We start from the raw sequence: 21,172 nt of genomic DNA on the forward strand, positions 1-21,172 counted from the left end.
CAGAAATCCATAAGCTGTCGGTTCAGCGCCATTGACTCTTTGATCAGCTCCGGGCTCTGTTTTGCCTCCCGTCAGGGAGGCCGGATTAAAGCCGTTATTTCAGCTCGGAAGGTGCGGAGCGAAATCGCCTGGTAAGGCGAACCGACACCGGCCTCTTTTCGCCCCCTTTATACGCCAGAAACGAAACTCAGAGCCTCCTACAGGAGCCCCTTAATTGCACCACTACAGCGGTTTCCGAAAGCGTTTAGCTCTTATATACAAAGGAAATAAACCCACATTGTCAACTCGAGAGCGCTCCAGAGTTTACAAGGGCTCCTCTGTAACCCATTGAAATAATTAGCGGAGGGAGCGACGCCTCCGCCTTTGTCACAGCTCCGCTCGGAGCCCCGCACCATCCCGCTGCGGCCGCCCGGAGCCGGCCCCGCACGAAGGGAAACTTTCGGGCCCCGCACTGTCCGGGCCGCTCCTCGCGGGGAGGGCCAAGAAGTTCCCTATAAACCGCCCCCCCCTGCAGCCCCCCAACCCCGGGCTGAGGATCCCGCAGGGCGGTGCGGGCAGCAGATCGGAGGCGCGGTTCTCATTTCCATCCCAGGGATCTGATTTCCAGAGTACTGTAAATCATCCCCCATTCTCACCTCCTCCTCTTACTGCCCCTTCCACCGCCTCCCCCCCGCCCCCCTTCCAAAAAAAATTATATATATAGATGGATATTTTGAAGTGTCTCTCCGGAAAAAAAAAAAAAAAGTATTAATAAAAAGTTGATGAAATCCAAAGCCCTCGAGCTGCTCTCTGCCTTTAATTGCTGCGGAGCAAAGCGATGCTGCTCTCGCGGAGTTATCAGCGGAAAAGTTGTCCAAGACAGGTTAAATAATTGAATAAGGAACCGCTTGTAATTATGTTATTTACAAGGGCTGACAGAGGGTTGGGGAGGAAACAGGAGCTGCGCGCAGGGAGCGGCGGGTTGGGGTGACCCCTGGAGCACGGAGTTTGAATTATGGAGATGGGGGGCTGCGGGGTGAGCGCGGACCAGAGGCGAACAAGCTGACTTTTCACCTCGGCACATTTAACTTTTAAATCCGAGGGAACGTCTCGCGTTACTCCATAGCTCGGTATAAAAGAAACGGGGGGGGGGGGAGAATATGGAAGGGAGGGGTGAAGAAAAAAGGGAGAAGCGTGGCCGGGAGGAGAGCGGACAGAAAAATATCAACCCCAAAAATAACAGGAAAAAAAACCAAAAGTTATAAAGGATTTAAAAAAAAAAAAAAATAGCGTTTAAAAATAAATCTGGGCAACTCGCTGGGGTTATTTCCCCTTTTTCTCTCTACCCCTCGCTAAACGAATGCTAACACACACGGCAACAAGAACCACATCGCACCCGCCGCCCCAACGCTGGGCGATGCGGCCCCGCAGCAGCGCGGGGAGCCCGGATCTGACAGCGGGGAGCTCCGCACGACCCCCCCCAGCCCCCGGCACGGCCCGACCCGGAGCAGCGCGGCTCTCACCTGTTTGGTCATGGAGTCTATGAGGCGCACGTAGAGGTCCTGCTCCGTCCTCACTCCTGCGGGGAAAGAGAGAGAAATCCGCGTTAGAGTTTCCCACGGAACCGCGCGGGGTTACATCGCGCCCGGCTTACAATTCGAATGGCAGGAGGGGGGGTGAGAAAAAAAAAAAGAAATAGAAATAAATCAAAATCCAACTAAGAAATGGGGAGGAGGAGGGAGAGCTGCCCGCACGCGGAGCGGGGCGGGGGGGCCCGGGGCGGAGGGCCGGGGGCGGCGGGGCCGGGCCGGGCTGTGCTCCGCTCCGCCGCGATAATTACCGGTAATTGGCAAAAGTGGGAAAAGTCACTTAAAAGTGGTGCTGCGCGCAGCTCCTATCGATCCCCTTTTTTACTCCCCACTTCAAGCCCGGCCGCTTAATCATGTGAAGTGCCATTGACTTATTGATCGCTCCTGTTTTGTTTTCCTCCCGTGCCGGGGAAGGAGCCGTGTTTACACGCGCGCAATTTTCATCTCCGAATCTTTACAAAATAATAATAATAATCATCATCATCGTAATAAAAGGCCTCGAAAAAGAAAGCGAGACTCGGCTGCTGAGCGCGAGGCGACGGCAAAACTTACCATTGCTATACAATAACTGAAGTTTATAATGAATCCCATTGTTAGTTTTTTCATTGTTTGGCTCCTGCAAGTAACGATAAATAACGACATTCAGTACGAGCGCGGCTCGCGGCTCCGGGCGGCCGCTGCGTGTGCCCCGCGCAGTCCCCGCCCCGCACGGCCCCGTCCCGCCCGGCCGAGGGGCTGCGGCGTCGGGACCGCGCTTCGGAACGGCCGGCACCGTAACGTTAGAGCTCGGAACGGGAGCAGCGATAGAGCGGTAGGAGTAGCGTTGGGCAGACTTACTTTCTCTTTCTCCACAAAGTCCACAAAAGCCGTTCTCTCAATCTCCACCGGCTGGCCCTGCCTGTCGTACAGAGCTAAGACGAAGTGGAAAAAATTGGATTTTCTCAGGTTGGAAGGCGGCTGTTTCTCGAAATGCGCCCGAGCCAGCCCCACGCCGCTGCGGGAGAGAACAAGACAAGGCGCGATGTGAGCGCGGAGCGGAGCGGGCGGCGGCGGAGCGGCGGGGCCGGGGGGGGCCGCACCTACCTTTGAGCGGCCGTGTTGGCATCCACCACTCCGGCCGTGTGCATCCACGAGCGGACCGGGTTCATGCCGCTGCCCAGCGGCTCCTCCTTCATGGTCGTTCCGCCTCGTGGTATATTTTCCTGAATCCCAAACATTAAAACGAGCGGGGGCGGCGGCAGCTCCTAAGCGAAAGGGGGGGACGAGGAGGGGAGCGCGGTGCGGTGCGGGCTCGGTCGGTGCCCCTCTCCGGAGGAGCGCTCGGTGCCGGAGCTCTGCGGGAAGAGAGTCCGCTCCGAGCCTCGCTGCCTTCCTCAGCGCGTCCTGCGCGGGCACCACATCAACAATTTGCGGAGTTCTTCTGCGCGGCCGCGCGGGTGGCGTTCCAGCTTGGAGGTTCGGAATGGTAAGAAGGGGGAAAAAAAAGGGGGGGGGGAATAAAAGAAAAAGGGGGGAAAATGGGGGAAAAAAGGGGGAAAAAGGGGGGAAAAAAAGGGAAAAAAATGGGAAAAAAAATAAAAAAGAAAGAAAAAGTGGAACTACAGCCGGCGGCACTGCGAGGTTTGGGGGTTTGGGGGGTTGGTTTTTTGGGGGGTTCGGGGTTGGTCGGGGTTGGTATTTTTTTTGTCGGCAGAAGAAATATTGTTGTTGTTGTTTTGTAGATGCGCTCAACGTGGTGTCATCCTAGTGGAAACAGCATCAAAAAAAAAAAAAAAAGGCTTCAGGACACCGCTGAATCGACCACTTCTGGCAAAGCTCTCCTGCTCCAAAAGACAAATAAACGCAAAAATGATTACCGCGGAGGTGTTCCCGGGCACAGGAGAGCGGGGCGCGGGCCCGTGGCGTCTCGCGGAATGGACGGCGGCGCGCGGAGCCCGGCCCTCCCTCCCCGAGGAGCGCGCCCTTCCCGGGAGCCGGGCCCCGCACCGCGGGAGCCGCGCTGTCAGCGCTGACGCGCACAGGGGCGGAGCAAGAGCCATATATGGCCCGCACGGCCCGGCCCCGCATCCGCGCCTCCGCCGCTGCAGCCGCCGCCGCCGCGCTCCTGCCGGCCCCTGCCGGCCCAGGCTGCTGGTGGAGGTGGGGTGAAGAGGGGGGGGGTTGAAGGGGGGGGTGGAGGCGCGTGGTGAAGAGTCGGAAGGAGATAATTAAAGAGGGAGATGATGAGGGTTGGGGAAGGAATGGGGAAGTGTGGGGAGAGAGGAGGAGAAAAGGAATAAAAAATTAAAATTGGAAATTATTAAAAAAAAAAAAAGAAAAAATGGTCCGAAGAAAGAATGGATAAGAGGAAAGTGAAATGAAGCTTGAGAAGTTTAAAGAGGAATGGTTAAAAATAATAAGAAATAAAAGGAAAAAAAAATTTAAAATATATATTAAAAAAAAAATCCAAAGGGGGGAAAAAGATAAAGAAAATAATGAAAAAGGAGTGAGTGCACAACGCGACCGTGGGAGGGAGGCTGGGCTTTGCCCCGCAGAGAGGAGCTTCGGCACCTGCCCACCAGCACAGGGGGGTCCCGCCGCCCCGCAACTCTACCCCGTGCGGCGCTGGGCCGCGGGGCGCTGCGGGCAGAGCGCGGCCTGGGGCTGAGCCATGGGGGGCTGGGGGGGGGGCAGGACAAAGGCTGCGATGGGCACCGTCCTGGGGAGAGCAGAGCGCGGCCCTACGCGCACCCGCACACACACACACACACACACACACACACACACACACACGCACACACGTGAGGTTGCGCTCTGAGCCCCGTGTGTGCGCGGAGCCGCCCTGCCCGCATTGCGCGGCTCTTTCCGCCCGACCCGGCCGAGGAGTTCACCCCGCTCGGGTGAACCGAGGCCGGTCCGGACGGTCTCGTAGCGATGAATCGGTGCGAATGGAATCAGTCCGCCCCGAGCTGTCGGGAAAAGCCGCTCCTTCCTCCGAGGGGTGAGGGAAAAGCTGCGTTAGAAAGCAATCTATTTTGCTGGTGTTGGGGGTTAATGACTATTGCCAAAGATAAGTGAATTATCAAAGCTGTTGCTCTACCCGATCTCAAAATCCATTACATTGCTGGCCGTCTAATTAAATACGTAAGTATAATAAAATCATATTTTATGACTATTTGAGGGTAATGAGATTAGTCTTTAGAAGCGATCGCCACATATTAAAGATGCCACTGTCTATAGAATGTTAATAACCTTAAATCAAAGTGTATGGAAACTATTCATGATAAATTAAAAGAAAATTCCCGTGTTCATCAGCAGCGCGGAGAGGTGGAGGCGCAGCCCCAAAACGCGGCGGTGCCGTCCGGGAATGAGGGGGGGGGGGACGCAAAGCGGCGGTCCCGGCAGCGCTGCGCGGATATTTGAGCGCTCCGGACGGGCGCGCAAAACGCGCGCATCTCAAAAGAAGCGAAAAAAATAACGCGACGAAGCCACAAAGGTGCGATATTTCCTACAGCGGAACAATGCCGAAGTTGCCCCTTCCCCGTGCTAACGAAAGCGTAATGCTTCAAATCATTTACAGTATCTTTAATTCAGATTACACGCGCCGAGGCGATTTAAATCTGATTACCAAATTAGGAGGTTTTAAAACAAATCCTTTTAAATCTGATACTGTTGACTAAAGAGGGGGGAAAAAAAAAAGAAAGTTCCATAAGCCCATCGCATAAGGTAACGATCCTGCCCCAGAAAGAAAGGGAGTTTTAAACCTTTTTGACAACAAATGCAGCTGCCCCACTATTTTGGACGATATTAAGCGAAAATGAATGCAAATCTGTGTTCAGAAGCCATCTGGCCAGAAATAGGGGAATCAGCTGCTCCTCACAACAGGCTCTGAGGCTGAATCTATTTCAGCTCATTTTCTAGATCATCTGGTCCTGCACCCAAAGCGTGGAAAATACGGTCTTTATCATTCACCAACTTTATGTGGTGGGGTTTGTTGTTGGGTGTTTTTTTTTTTGTAGTTGGGTTTTGTTGCTTTTTTTTTCCCCCCCTTCTCTCTTTATTTAGCTGGGATGGCTCCACGTTCCCCGCTCTCGGTCGGGCCACGGTACCGCTCCTGTCCGCAGCGGCCCGGCCCGTCTCTCCCCTCTGACCCGGGACCTCGCGGGGCTTTTTGTTCCGAGGCCGCTCGGGGGGGTGGGCAGCTCCTCGCAGCGAGGCCCGGCGCCGGGCGAGCAACGGGCTGCGGGGGCTGCCGGGGGCGGCCCGGGCCCTCCCGATTCCGCAGCCCTCCTCCTCCTCCTCCTTTTGCTCGCCGAGTCTCCCTTTTGTGTGAATTTACGGGGTGAGGCTTCAGTGATCCCCCCCCGCAAATTTGCATTTAAATAGCGACATCAAGCGATTCGCGTGCCACACACCAGTGGGCTCCCAGATGTCGCTCAGATGGCCGCAGCCCAGCTGTCCCCCGAGCCGGGCCGAGCGCTCCCGACCCCCGCGGCCCCCTCGCCCCGGGTACCGCCCGCCGCGCCCGGCCCGGAGCCACCCCCCACCCCCCACCCCCCTTGGCCGCAATAAATCACCTCCGAGGATCCCTTCCTCCTTTCGCATATAATAACGCATAATCACGTACTGTACATGGATCGCGCAGATTAAAATTGATAGCCTCATTTCCACAGCTGTTATAGGATTCTCCTAAACTTTATTATTATTATTATTATTTTGGTGGTGCTGTTCCTCGGGACAATCCTCGTGGGACTATTAGCTTAATTATTACACTTTATTTTTTTATTATTTTTTTTAAACTTCATTTCCCCCCCATTCCTCCCCCCCCACGCCGCCTTTCGAGGGTTTCCATCACACGACGCGGAGCCCCGCGTGGATTTGGCCACGCGGACCCTGTGGGGCTCTCCCAGCTCCTCTCCCTTTGGATCGGCCCCGGCCCCGCAGCCCAAGTCCCGCAGGGATGGCACTGACCCGCACTGCGCTGCGCGGCGCTCCTTTAGGGGGGGGGGTACGGAGGGACCCGCGCAGCTTCCGCGCACCTCTCTCACTTTTATTGTTCGAAGGCGCCGCTGTTATTAACGCGCTGGGTTACACGGGTGTAATTGATGCCCGACTGAACAGAAACAAATCTTGGCTAACTCTCGTTTCCCGTGTTGCGGTGCAGTGATAAATGGGTATTTTCGGGTATTTTCGGGTATTTTCGGTAACGGCGGAGGATGCCCAGGTACGGCCGCTCCGCTTTCGGGGGGCGGGGGCTGCCCGCTGACGGGCACCTCCCGATACACACGCGAAGGGGAACGCGCTGCGGAGGAGGCAACGACGGCGGGGTCCCCTGCGGCCGCTCCGCGCGGCGCCGCGTAACCCGCACCCGGCGCCCGGGGCCGCTCAGCGGGCGCGCAGGGCTGGGATCGCACCTCCGCTCGGCCTCCCCTCCGCCCGCTTCTACGCCTCCGTCTCCCGGTTCGGGCCAAGTTCGGAACTTGGCTGAAATTCCAATTCCCGATCAGCCCGCGTCCGGAGAAGGGCCGAGGGATAACCGAGCTCCCGGCGTGGGCGCACACATCCGCGCCCCGAGCGGGGCCATCCGACGGCTGCGGGCAGCCCGCTGTCCCGCTGCGCGCCCCGCGGGGCTCAAGCCGCGCACTGCGGAGCCGCTGTGCTCGGCACAGGCCTCGGGCTGCGCGGGGCTCTCGGGGCACGGTACGTCTGCACCGCTCGGGTCCCTTCGGGCAGCTCTGCCCAAGTCTCTCTACGCCTGCCCCGCGCCCTTCCCGCGGCCCTGCGCTCTATTTGCGCACCTCTCGGCCGGGCTGCGCGGCGGGGGGAGCGGCGTGGAGAGCGCTGGGCGGTGTGGAACCGTTCTGCTGAAGGTACCTCTCTGCCCTGCACTCCTCCAGGGGCGCTTTCACCCCCCGCTCCCCCGATATTGTTAAAGGAAGAATTAGTTCTCGACAGAACGAGGCTGAAAGTTGCCCCGTGCCCGCACAACAGGCGCCGCACGGAGCTGCTCATCTGCGGGCACCGCCCGGCTGCGGCCCGCTCCCAACGCTGCTCCGCCGGGGCCGCCCCCGCGGTGCGGTGCGGTGCGGTGCGATGCGCGGGGGGCTGCGGCCGGCCGGCTCCTCCCGCACAGCGAAAACAATATGAGGGGAGTGCGACTGAACAAACAAGGATCGATCAGATAATTTCAGATATTATAATTGGCTTTAATTAAACACACTTCGTTCTAATTAACTCTGAAATTTTAGCATGCTTTGGGACGTTGGTGTCTGATTTGATATTGTCAGTCCAGATGTCCTAATAAAATTCAATCCTCCACTCAAGACTTCAATATTCACTAAGAACAAAATGCAAATTAAATGTAAAACCTAAAGTATCGCCAAAGGTATAATCAAGAAAGGTGTCTCAAAACTTCTCACTTTTTATTACGCAGTAGTTAGAAAATGCAGATTACATCCTAACAAGACCTCAGCTGAATAATATAAACCTTAACTCTTTCCTGGTCAAGGCTCGCTCTGCCCTGAAGGGATTCGGGGCGGCAGATGCCAACGCTCAGCGGGACCGGCGCTTTGCGGGCCGCGTCCCCTCGGGCTGTGCCCGCTGCTGAGCGGAGCTTTGGGCTGTAGCGCTGCCCCCGGCGGGGCGAGGCGGGCACCGAGCACCGGGCACCGGGCACCGGGCACCGGGCAGCCGCTACCCTCGGGGGACAGAGAGGGAGGATGCCCCCGAGCCCAACGCTGCCCCGCACGACTCTCGAGAGCCTCCGTGGCCCGTCTCAACCCTTAAGGGCTGAGGGGCCCGTCCCGCTCCAGGAGCTCCCCGGGTTCGGGCAGCGCTGCGGGAATCTTTCAGCCGAGCCGAGCGATGCGCGGAGAGGAGCGAGCCGGACTAAGGGAGAAGGGCAGATCCCGCATTAAACGTTTGTATGTTTTCCATGCTAATGGAGTCACTTAACGCCGTTGCTAATTTAACTTTTTCAAAAGGCCACAGCTCGGCGATTTGCATTTTCTTTAGGATATTGAAACAGAGAAAACTGCTGGGCGGTGAGGCTGCCCAGAGCATAGCTGGGGGCCATGCAGAAATAAAAACAGAGGAAGAAAAGAAGAAAGAAAGAAACTGCCTTCTCTTCTAGACTATTAATAAGCAATTTGTCCCGCTGAAATTTACATTGCAAAGACAAACGCGTCGGGCTCCCGGCTGCTGCCTGGCCCCACTGCGCGGGTCGGCCCCGCACCCCGCACCGCCTCACCGGACCCCCCCCCCCCCCCAGGGCAGCTCCTCCGCTCCCCCCGGCCCGCACCGCCCCGCGCAGCGCAGCGCCGGCTTTGGGCCGACAACAAGTGCTGGAGCGGAGCTTCCCCCGCGCATCTCCGCTCCGAGCGGCTGTAGCGTGGGGACCGTGTGCCATCTACAGGACAGTCTGCTCCGAGCCTCAGAGCCGCCTCGCTCTCGGCACACGCTGCTGATCGCTGTTTGAACTTCGGAGCGTCAGATTAAAAAACTTTACAGATAATAAAGGGCTGCGGCGCTGCCCGCGAGTTTTTTAAGGCGTTAGATGAAAAGATATGAAATGTAAAGATAATGCGATTTGATTTGTTAGTCTAACTCCACGATTTGAGAGTTGATGTCCCCACAGACCGGGCTCGCTTTTTCCCTTTATTTATTTTTATTAAAACATCAATCTACTCTGGAGCTGAGTGAACTCCGTTTCACCTAGAGAACATAAAATTCTCCATCCCAGGGAAATAAGCACCTTTCATAAATCAGCGGTATTCCTGACACATCGATCAATTTTGGGTTGTTAATCCGAAAGGAGGAGTTTTAATTGCTTCCTCCGTTTGCAGCCCGGGCACCTCGGCCGGCGGCTCCGGCGGCGCCCGGCTCCTCTTTTGTGCGGAGGGGAGGGGAAAAAAAACCCGGAGACGCGGCCGAGACCCGCGCGGCACCGCGCAACCTGCGCGCAGGACGGGACAGATGCGCGGCGAGGCGGGACGCTTGCGGGCGCGCATCCCCCGCGGTCTCCGCTCCGCTCCCATCCCATCCCATCCCATCCCATCCCATCCCATCCCATCCCATCCCATCCCATCCCATCCCATCCCACCCCATCCCAGGTAAGCGGGTCCATCCCAGGTAAGCGGGTCCCCCCGCTGCCCCCCGCCCGCCGCGCTCCGTCCCTCTCAGCGCGCAAAAGGTGCGCACCCCGGCGCGCAGCGGGAGCGAGCCCCGCGCTTACCTTTGGCGGCCAATGGGGCCGGGGAGAGCTTTGCCCAGGGAAAGCCCCGACCCGCGCGGAGGGCACTGTTTATTGAGGAGGGGAACGGCGGAGGAGTGCGTGCGCTCTGCGCGCTTTACCACCACACTTACGGCCGAGCCTCGCTGGGGGCACGGAGCTGCGCGGAGCGCAGCAGTGCGCAAGCGCCCCCCCCGCGCTGTGCGGGCGGGGGGCGGGCGGGGGGCGCGGGGGACCCGCGGGGGTGGGAACGACGGCCTCGCCCCGGCCCCTCCCGGCCCCGCCCGGCCCCGCCCGGCCGATGCGAGCGGAGCCCGGCGCTGCCCGGCGGTGCGCGGTCCTCACGGCGCAGCGCTTTGGGAACGCAACAGTTTTCTCCGCCGTGCGCGACGCGGGGGGGGGAAGAGCCGGAGCTGCGGGTTCAGCGGCGGTGAGGAGCCGGCCCGGCCAGACAGGAGCGAGCGGTGCCATCGCGGTGCCATGTTAACAGAGAGCGGGGTTCGAAAAACTTTGCGTCCGCTTGAATGTTTGGTTTTGGAACGCGTGTGATGGAACCGCACCGCGGCCACGGGGATCCCACCGGCCAGGAGCAATTCGGCTCTGTTTATTTCTGCTTTTCTCTCCTCCCTCCTCCAGCTCAGCTCAAGGACTCGTGCAGCATTGGTTCGTTTCGAGGAGGGAAGCTGCAGTGAGACTCGGAGCCCCGCTCACACAGACGTTTTCTAGTGATGCAGCACCGCTGTAAGTGATGTGAGGTTACAAGATGTGAAGGTGTTTAGGGAAAAAAATAAATAAATAGCACTGCTTCCAAGACAGGTGGATTCCTGTAGTGAAGGGCAGTTCAGGAATGGAGCTACATGTATTAAAAATAAGCCCATCAATGCTGACCTTGGTTGTACATTCAGATAACATTCCCTTTTGGGTTTGTTCTGCCGGCAGCTACTTTCTGGTTGGGTTTAATTTGTGCAGGCATTCACCTTTGGAGATCGGGTGCTGCCCAGCCCTCAGCATCTGTATGCAGTTGTTTGCAGTGCCAGGGCTGTCCCGCTGTGTCCCGGGGAGCACAGAGTTGAGGGTGTGGGCTGGAGAACTTTGGGTGCTCTTCCAATGGGCTCCATTCCTACAGCGATGCTTGGAAAACTGCAAGCACTTCTTTGAAAGTCTTCCAGAGCCAAAAGGGAAAAAGGGCTTCTGCGGCCTCTGAAACCAACAGGAACGTGGGGAAAGCTGGGCCTGAGCCCTGGTGACTTCACCCAACCTGGCACCACGTCATAAACTCAGCAGCACTCTGCTTTCAGTGCAGGGTGAGTGCTTTTTGCATAGAGGTGGAAGCGCTCCTGGTTAAGAAGCCCCACACTGTGGTTCTCAGAGCATCTCTCCATGGGGCAGCGTGGGGCTGCCGTGTGCTCTCCCAAAGCTTCCACCTTCAGAGCCAGCAAAGAGCGACGCAGTGGAGTGGTGCCTCTCTCCCCCTGCTGCGAGGAGCACGACCGACCCATTGTTAAAACGTAAAAAGATCATCTATTTTTCACCCCCTCACTGTGCTCTGCAGGAAAAGAGAAAGCCTGATTGTGCCCGAGCCTTTGAAATCAGCAGCGTGAGACAAAGCAGGAGGTGTCCGAACAACATCAGGTGCTTAAAACACCAAAATCCCACCTCTGTGCTGTGTCCCCATGGGGCAGAGGGCTGAGCGCGGGTGGCAGTGCCCTGTGTGCTGGCATGGCACCGCCTGCAGCCCTGGCATCCCTCACTCCTGGATTAAATTACAGCGCTGTGGGACTGCTGTCTAACGGCAGCTACTTAAGTTATTAGAGTAGAACAGTGACAACATCTTGGTGCTCCTTATCTCTTTATTCTTAGCTCACTTTTTAGTGCGCTGCGCACTCTATCAGCAGTTTTCATTCCTCCTCCTTTAATCTTACCTCCAGCCTTCAGTGTGCTCGAATGGCTCCTTTCAGTGGTGAGGCACTGTGGCTCCCGGCTCCAGCTCTGCGGGGACGCTCCAGAAGCAGCAGTGACGTTTCCCCATGGTATAAGCACGTTACCTTTGCAGTTTCACTCTTCCATCAGCCTGGGGCATCTTGTCTGCTCCCAAATCAGGGCATCCCTCACAACTGCAGCTCTTTTTCTAGTGGACGCTCTGCAACCACCTCTCAGTGCCAAACACTCACAGCTCCCCAAATCCACCTTGTGGGTGGGAGGTTGAACACAAGCAGCAGAGCTGGTGAGGCTTTAGGTGTAGTCTCATGGTAAGGAATGTGGTCATGGACCCAACGTGCCACCAGCACGACACACATGTGTGCCTCCAAGTGACCTCTGGGCAGCACCCAGTGCATTAGCAAAGCTAGTTTGTCATAGACTGTTTATGAAGGTAGACAGTGATAGGACAAGGGAGAGTGGTTTCAAACTGAGACAGGGGAGGTTTAGGTTGGATGTTAGGAAGAAGTTTTTCCCCTAGAGGGTGGTGACGCACTGTTCACAGGTTGCCCAAGGAGGCTGTGGATGCCCCATCCCTGCAGGCATTCAAGGCCAGGCTGGATGTGGCTCTGGGCAGCCTGGGCTGGTTGGTGACCCTGCACACAGCAGAGGGTTGGAGCTGGATGAGCACTGTGGGCCTTTGCAACCCAGGCCATCCTATGATCTATGAATCTGTGATCCAACAGCACTGGGAAACGTGGCAGTGGGACACACAGGGATGGCTCAGGCTGAGAACCCATAAATGAAGTGGCTGTTGGGTGTGAAGCAGCACGGCCGGATCTCCTGATCTCAGGAATTAAAACTAAATGTGGCAGTGACAGACAATATTTGGACTATATTTGCCTCCAGGCCCACTGATGGAGACGGGCAGGATGAAGGAAGAGAATGTGAGCATAATAAACAAACGAACAAGAGCAATGAGAATACTGACTGTAAGTATTGCTAGCACAGCTCGAGCAGCAGGATCTGCTGGAAATCTTCTTAGGCACCACAATAGAGAAACGCTTCCTTTTTAGAAGGAAAACAACCTAATCAAGACACATTAGCATGGCAATATGCTCATAGGGAGAGTAAGTTGGAGTTATCTTCTTCAATTATGTGTGCTTGTCCTAGAGAGGGATGCAAATAATAAATATAAAGCAGAGATTTCCACACATGTATCCTAGCTGAGAACTCAGCTCACACACTGAGTTGCATGTGATGTGCAGGAAGAAGAACATCATGGGCATTTCTGAGTGCTTGTGTGTATGAAGTGCTGTCTGGCACACTGTGGCAGCCAAAGCATTGGGACAAACCTGTATGGAAGAGGTGCCCCTGCTCTTGTGATGGAAGGAGGGACACTGCAGAGAGATGAACTTTGGCTGAATAAAAGCAGCAAATAAAGCGGGGAGCGAGATAAAGAATGATGCAGGCCTTCATTTCTTTCAAGGTAAAATCACTGGTCCCAGGTGTCGGCACCTCACAGATCTGCCTGGATGTGTTTTGAACCCACTGAATTATAGATCTGGGTGGGTTTTATGTGTGTGCTTTGTGTGGGGTGGAATTTTATCCGCCTTCTGTTTATCTCTATTGCACTACAAGCAACAGCTCTGTTTCACCGGTTGAATTTACAATCAGATGCTCCATTTCTATAAGGCCCAAAATGTTTAGCTGGTCTTTTATTGAGGAAGATTATAGAAGAGAGATTTAAGAGCTCATTTATTACTTATTGCTTCTATTTTCTGTACTGGAAAAAATTAGACTTGAATGAAGATACATTCTCCAAAGCAACCCCCACTGTCCAGCTGCAGTGCACCACCATAGGACTGAAGGAGGCCATCACCACGCTGTGAATCCTGGAGTATTTAGCAAGAATTTGAGGGATAAATAAACAATATTAGCAGTGTGTGAGTCCTTGCTGCCTGCTGTGAGACGTTCCTGCATTGAGAAGTGACACTGAAAACATGCTTTACTATCTTCTCTATTTTAAGGTGGGAGATTTATCTCCTAACTTTGCTGTGGTTCCACACTCTGTCACAGGGCTCTCCAGCAGTCTGGAGGTGGCAGCTGACACCTGTAAAGTTCACCTGGCATCGTGAAGCAGCACAAAATACAACAGTGCGATTTATTTAATGCAAAAAAAACCAGGTTGCCCAAGGAGGCTGTGGATGCCCCATCCCTGCAGGCATTCAAGGCCAGGCTGGATGTGGCTCTGGGCAGCCTGGGCTGCTGGTTGGTGACCCTGCACACAGCAGGGGGTTGGAACTGGATGAGCACTGTGGGCCTTCTCAACCCAGGCCATTCTGTGATCCTCTGATTATAGAAACGGGGCAGGAAAACCTTGCTTTGTTATTCAGAAGAATAAGAAACAAGACTACAGACTTTCTCTCACTGTCACACTGCATTTCTCCTTTCCAGCCCATATTTTCAGAGTGCCCCAAACACCCCAGAATTACCTATTTATTTCATTTGCAGGCTGAGAGGCTCTTGTGATCAGACACACGCAGCATCTGTAAACCCCAGCACTAAATCTCGTGCTAATCCTGCTATTCACAATTATGTCAAGTTTGATCATCTGCAAAAAGCCGTCTCCTTGCTCGGTATTTATCATCTTTCAGACAGTAGTAGACAGTGATCCTTTACTCCCTCATGCAACATTTCAGCAAGCATTATATATTTCAGAGACATTTCCGTGTATGTATATGCTACGAATTGTATGCAATATCCCAGAATGGTTCCACCAGTAGCGTACAGGGAAACATTACGGTATTAACCACCCCTCACCTCTCCCATTACGGTGTTTCTTTCCTGAACATACTGCAGTATAAGAAGCATCTGATTTCCTGTTTAAGTGCCATATAATCACTTGTTACACATAAAAGCACACTTCCTTCTAACGCTTACGTCCTGGGAGCTGTGATTTCCAGAGGCCATGTGAGTGCCTTGGAGATCTGTGTGGAGCGTCAGCCCTGGTCCTTGGAACAGATGTGTCCAGATGGGGAATCCTCAGCATGGAGAGACGTGGATCTGATGGAGCGTGTCCAGATGTGGGCCACAAAAATGACCCAAGGGATGGAACATCTCCCTGTGGGGGCAGGCTGAGAGCTGGGGCTGTGCAGCTGGAGGGGGGATGGCTGCAGGAGAGCTGAGAGTGGCCTGTCAGTATCTGGGGGGGCTGTAAGAAAGAAGGGAACAGACTGTTGAGCTGCTGTGAAGGAGGAGGGGAAATGATTCCAAACTAAAGTTTGAAGCAGTGATGGAGCACCTGGTGGGAGGGCAGGGCCAACCCAGGGGAGCTCAGGTGCAAGCAGTGCTGCTGATTGACTGGATGGATGGAGCCAGGATCCACCCCTTCCCAGCCCTCATTTAAGGGCTGTAAGTGAAGGCAAGGCCTTTTTGCTGGAGGTCCCTGCATATCTGAGGTCCCTGCATATCCAAGGCCCTTTGAAGGTGAGCAGATATTTTCTTTGTTGGTTTGTTTGTTTCTGTGCCTGCTGCTGCCTATGAGCAATTTCTCCCTTACAGCAGCCTAGGACCTTGCTTCTCTGCTGTTATTGCTGTGGTTTCCATCATGTTACACCAGTTCTGTAGCGAAATCCACTCAGAATTGCTCCTAAGAGAGCTGCTGTTCAGGGCAGCCCCCACTGCTGGGTGTCTGGGGAGAGTGGGCACAGTGTGGGGTGCCCTTGGGCTGTGCAGTGGTGGTGTGGATTCCTGAGAGTCGTGGTCTGAGCAGGGGGAAGGCCCTGCTCTGATGGTGGACAGGGAGGCTGTGAGAATGTATGTTACCTGCTTTGAGGAAACAGATCATGGTTCACTATAGAGCCCCACTGATTCATGGTGAAGGGGTGGAGGCTGCTGAGCTTAGTTTCCCAACTGGTGCCTGTAGAACAATCGTTACAGCCCTACAGAAGGACAGCAGTGGGATGGATCCATACAGAAACTGCTGCTAAGTTTTCCCCATCCCTTAAGTGTAAAAATATGGAGGGGAAAAAATAATCTTACTAATGCCTGGCTGTGGGGCTCTGTGTGCCTGGAGCTGTGTGGTTTCAAACTCTTCAGAGCCAATTAATTGCTGGTGTCCTTGCAGCCTGCTGCCAGTGGTCCCCTTGCACAGTGTGGGGCCAGCCCTGCCCCTATACCACCAAGTAACTCTGGTTATCCCACTACTAAACCAATATTTAAGCATTCCTGACATGTTTCAAAGCAGTATTTTGTGTTGCAGACCTTTATGGTGGAAGCTGTACTACATGGGGCATGGCTGGAGATGGTGTGTGGCTGATTGGTGCAGCTTGCAGGACTTGCTTATACCTTTCTTGCTTTACCCCTTAGGAAGAGACCTTTCTTTACTTGGTGGCTAAAAGGAGGCACTGACATGTTGTGTTCCTGATGTCTTTACCATCTTACATACACATTGATGGCAATAGTCCTAAACTGTCTTGGCTGCTGCTGGAAAGGATCTGGATATTGCTGTAAAGAAATGATCTGTGCTTTATTAGATGCTTGACTTTATTTGGTTTTGAAAAACAGCTTTGACTCAAATGGGTCTTGTAGAACTGGGTGGTTTGGTGCGCTAATTGTAATCCTGCAGCCATAACTCTTTAAAATACCTCTACAGATGTACTAATAGATCCTGTTAGGGTAGTTAAAGTATAAAAACATTTGTCTTTAAAATATCATTCTGTCTCTTACCAAAGTAATATGAACTTCCTCAGTCTTATCAGGCTTTGCAGGCCTGCCATCTACTGGTTATTCTTTTGTAAGGTGGTTCACAGGGCCTTCACTCTAAAACTCTTCAGAGGAAGCTTTAAGCTCCCTTTCATTGCGCTACTGGCTTTGGGACAGCAGGGTGCAGCCTGTGGGATGCTGCAGTGACAGCACCTGTATTGCTTCCAGCCACTTTATGCCCAGCTTCTGTCCCTTACGAGTTCCTTACAGCTTCACTGCTGTGTGTGCACTGCAGCATGTAAGCATTATGACAGCCTGCAGTTGTTCTGGGCTATTTCAGTGCCCTGCACCCAGGGGCTCAGGGTGCATCTCCCCAGCAAGTTCCCTCAGTGACATCCTGCCCAGCTACTAAATGCAGTGACAGACAGCATCCACATACAGCAGGCTGGAAACAAAGCCATAAGGTTTATACTTGCTGTGGCTTTCTTCCAGATTGCAGTTTGTAGTTCCTTGGTGTGGAGCACAGTGGGTGCTCGCTCTCTTCTCACCTTTGCCATTTTATCCAGTGCTCTGAGAGTGACTGCAGAGAAAGTTTTAGGACAGTTATCCCACTCTGTTGTCAGTTCCTGGGGGCACCACCTGCTCCTGCAAGCACCCAGTGCTTCCCTTGGTTCTGCTTAGTCTCAGCCCAGGTGTTTGGTGCTTCCAGGAGCAGCCAGCCCAGCATGCTCAGCTCCTTGCAAGAGGAGGAAGCAATAATTCTTTATTTAGAAGAGCTGATGGCTCACTGCTGTAAATTACCATACCTTTATTTGATCATAGGGTTAACAGCTCTGAGGGCTTCATGACAACAGGGGCTGTGCTGCGTCTGAGCAGGCCCTGCTGCTGCACATCCACACTGCTGGATGTGGTGTGGGTGATGATCTGGGCATACAGGTGTGGAGCAGAGCTGTGTGCCTTGCAGCACTGGGGATGTTCTAGCCCTGCAGGTACCCATGACTATGGAACTTCTCATCAGGCTGCTCCCTTTTCACTCTGTTGTGAGGACTATGTTACCCTTGCTGTGTTTTCCTTTTTTGCCTAGGTAATAAATTACCAAGACCTTGATAGGGGGGCAAGCCTTTTAATAGCCCTTTGTCCAGCTGAAGGTGTTTGTTAAACTTCTGAGCACAGAGGAGGGCTGTGTGATTCCTGTACCTTTCTGAGCTGTTAGCTGGTGGGGGAAACTATAGAGATGCTGAAGTCACAGTGTGTTTGTGGAGGTGTCCCAGCACCTCCTGGCTCAGCTACTGCTGGGTGCTTCCCCACCTGGCCTTGTTTCAATGCCCATTTGTAACTGAGCAGCATCCTGGTACCCTCTCCCAGTACAGTGCTGTTGACTTCCCAACAACGCATGTGTTGGTCCTGATGAATAAGACCTCTTACCTTTTACAGTAATGTGGGGGATGGAAAAAGCTTTTAGTGGCTGCTACCATTTGAATTCCTGCTTGAGGCCAGCTCTTGTTTTACTGTGCCAGATTCATACTCAAAGCTCAGTCTGCTCTGCTGTACACCTTCACAGCTCAAAGCATTTAAGAGCATTGAGGCCTTGTTTGTATAGCTTAGCAATGACATCTCCCCAAGCATAAGCTCTGGTTTCCTGGGCCTTATGGGTGAGGATTCTCAGAGACTGGCAACAGACCTGGCCTCTTGCTCTGCGTGCAGTGCTGCCTGCAAGCTGCTCTGAGTCATAGTCAGCAAGCCAAGGGCAGCCCACACACTGCAAGGGGCAGTCAGGCTCTTCTTGAGCTGTGCTTCACACCAGTATGGGTTCTGGAAGCACAAGTCCCCATCCTGGGGCTGCTGCAGGATGGTGAGGGCTGCACTGGGCATCCTCTGAACATTTGTCCATAGCAGTCTCATAGTGCAGGTTTTTAATTGATTGTGCTGCCTGCTTGTTCGTGATGTTCTTACTTGGAATTTTACCATAATAATGGCTTCTAATGAAGCTGATTATGCTTCCCATAAGGAACATTAATAGATGAATGCATCGTTCTTAAGGTACATCTATTTATTGAATGAACCATAATGAGTGCAATGCTGCAGGAGCATGGTGTGCACAGTGCTATACAAAGACACACACCACATAGAGATCACCTCTATCTCCTCACTTGAGGGTTGGGATGGGGAGTGAGCCAAGTGGTTGAGGCAGCAGATCCAGCAGCATTATGGGCAGCCCCTGAGCTCTACAGGTGCTGGATGATGCTGCTGATGTTGGCCATGCTGGTGCTGGAGATCATAGAATGGCTTGGGTTGAGAAGCACCACAGTGATCATCAGTTTCAACCCCCTGCTGTGTGCAGGATCACCAACCAGCAGCCCAGGCTGCCCAGAGCCACATCCAGCCTGGCCTTGAATGCCTGCAGGGATGGAGGGATGCTTCCTTCAAACCAAACACTGGTGTGCATCGCCACTGCAAGGTGCAAACTGAGACATCAAATGAGGAACACACAGCACAAACCCAGCAGCGGTTGTTGCTGCCTAATTCTATAGGTGAATAAGGCACAGGTGTGGTATCCCTCTGTTCTCTCTCACTGTGGGTATTACCAAGTACCTTTTCTTCCAGCTCTAAAAGCATATCATCTTCTGCACAATGGCCTGTGCGTGTTCAGACTCTAAATCCTTATGAAGTTGGGCTAATTTTCCTGCTTCAATGTAGTGAGTGTTAACAAAGTATTCTATCTAAATAGTGCTGTGAAATGCAAATTACTTCTTCCGTAGTACTTTGCTTATTACAAACTCATTAAAATGCGTAACCCAAAAACTCTCTTCTCTCATTATGGAGCTCTGTGCTATATCACTCCATACTATAAAGCAGCTGTGTGTTGGCTCTTTGATATTGGAAACCCTATTGTCATTAACCTCATTATGACAATACTTCTTTATGGTATTTGAAATGCATGCCTTTCAAGAAGGATGCTATGAAGATGATAATATTTGTCTGTTTTGCATAATACAAAGTGAAGGGAAAGGGGGCAGCAGGAGAGAGGGAACTTGGATTATTTATTAGCATCCCCAGGAATAATGGTGGCTCTCTGATTTTGGTCACCAGCACGTTTGTGCCTCTTGCCAGAGGGAAACAGTGGCTCACACGTAGGGTTTACCTCTTTTATTGGTGTGAATAAAGTACCATGTACTTGTATGAGACCTGAGGTGCTCACAGTGGTAGCTGGGATGTTTCTGAGGGCATTTGCCTTGGATGAGTTACTGTCCCCTCAATGCTTGTCATGCTCTCCATCCTGAAGAAACACCCCCTGAACTCACTGAATTGTTTCCCCCATGAAACCCCACTTAGTGTTGCTATTTCTGTACTTTTTCCCAGCTTTATTGTGTTGACTGAGGCTGGAGGGAGCTGGTGTTGCAGGTGGAGCTCCATGGGCAGGCACAAGCTGGGTCTGTATGATAGCAGTGCTTTCTGTTTCCATTTCAATTCCTTTCCTTGTAATCCTTAATACTCCTTTTGCTATTGAGTGCTGAGCTGAATTCTTCATAGAATCACACAGATTTTATTGTAAATGGTGATAACTCAGGAAAGTTGGTTACAATGTAAAGCTGGGTCTGCCTTTCCCTTCCTCCTGTGTAACTTAACATTTACTGCCCTTTTAGCACCCAGTAGCTCTGATACACTGAAATAACAGCTGCTTTCAGTTCCTCAGCTTGGTAGCTCTGTCTGTGACCCTGTGGGCAACTCCAGCCTTTGGCCTGGCTGCTTCTGGCATCTCAGGGGCTTGCAAATCCTCAGTGGAATTACATTCTGATTTACACTGTCTTTCAATATATTTGCCTGCCTGTGCTTGGCAGAGCGATGTGACCACAGCCCTGGGGTGTGCTGATGGGTCTGCCCTCCCTGCTGCCACTGCTCCTTCTCTTGGGTGCTGCATTCTGCACTGGGGCACCTGCTGCCATGTGGGGCTGAGCTGAGGTGAGAAAGGTCTGAAGGTGTGGGGAGTGTTTCTGGGTTTCTACTTGGCCCTCCAGCGCTGCAAGGTGATGGTTTGATGTCCAGGATATGTAGAGGAGAGAAGGCAGAGGAGAGTGTACATTGGGAAGGGTGCATGCATATGAGTAGTGCTCAGTGCCCTCCATTCTGAGTTTCTTGGGGTTTATCAGAAGGGAAATGCTATGTGGGACAAAATGAATGGAGCTGGACTCAAGAGGGACCTTCCCTGGGACTATAGCAGGGTTGGTGTTGGGTGCTCCCAGGCCTTGGGTTGGTGTTGGGTGCTCCCAGGCCTTGGGTTGGTGTTGGGTGCTCCCAGGCCTTGAGCTTGCATCCTTTCAGCCTCCATGTGTTGCAGGCAGATCTTGCTCTGAAACTTTAGTGATGTTTTGTTTACACAGCATAAATAATACTTAATCTGCATGTCTGATTGGGAATACCTTTCTTCAACTGAGTGCTCTCCATTCTGGCTCGTGGATCTCCTGGGTGAATAACAAAGAGGATGCCAGTTGTCTGGAGGAGAAGTGGCTTTCTGAATCATAAAGGAGCTCACTTTATCAGAAAATCTAATAATGTGCAACACTTCTGTAAACGAAACCCTGTGTGAGCAGCTGGAACTTTGGAAATTTTACAAGAAGCCATGGGGACAATTAATCATAATAGAGCCAACTTCGATGTGGTTTTCAGGAATTGCATGCAATTACATAATTATTACAAGGGAGAACACGGCAGGAGGAGGGGCTGGGAAAGGAGCTCCTTTTGTATATGTAGCAGGGGTGTTAGTGCTCGGATT

At 53.3% G+C, this 21,172-nt stretch overlaps 1 protein-coding gene and 1 long non-coding RNA gene across 32 annotated transcripts in view; one reads left to right on the forward strand and one right to left on the reverse strand.

Moving 5' to 3' along the window:
* Positions 1 to 3,708, reverse strand: part of EBF3 (EBF transcription factor 3) — a 113,090-nt gene extending 109,382 nt beyond the window's left edge. For 7 of the 31 annotated variants that reach the window (XM_085555403.1, XM_085555398.1, XM_085555404.1 and 4 more), the window contains exons 1-5: positions 3,425 to 3,540; positions 2,652 to 3,311; positions 2,406 to 2,562; positions 2,121 to 2,184; positions 1,503 to 1,558 (exon numbers count right to left, since the gene is read on the reverse strand). In XM_085555403.1, coding sequence (XP_085411529.1) covers positions 1,503 to 1,558; positions 2,121 to 2,184; positions 2,406 to 2,562; positions 2,652 to 2,785 — 411 coding nt within the window. In that variant the 5' untranslated portion in view covers positions 2,786 to 3,311; positions 3,425 to 3,540. Of the gene's footprint in view, positions 1 to 1,502; positions 1,559 to 2,120; positions 2,185 to 2,405; positions 3,312 to 3,424 lie in introns of those variants that run through there. The other 24 variants (XM_085555392.1, XM_085555390.1, XM_085555382.1 and 21 more) reach the window with 8 other exon arrangements.
* Positions 2,258 to 3,423, forward strand: LOC107316279 (uncharacterized). Its single transcript, XR_001556260.3, has 3 exons — positions 2,258 to 2,379; positions 2,514 to 3,033; positions 3,290 to 3,423. It is a non-coding gene; the product is annotated as an uncharacterized LOC107316279 (long non-coding RNA).
* Positions 3,709 to 21,172: the final 17,464 nt, after the last annotated feature.

The sequence above is a fragment of the Coturnix japonica genome, chromosome 8 (genome assembly GCF_054131305.1).
Source record: "Coturnix japonica strain WE chromosome 8, WE-NBRP24, whole genome shotgun sequence".
Classification (NCBI taxonomy): domain Eukaryota; kingdom Metazoa; phylum Chordata; class Aves; order Galliformes; family Phasianidae; genus Coturnix; species Coturnix japonica.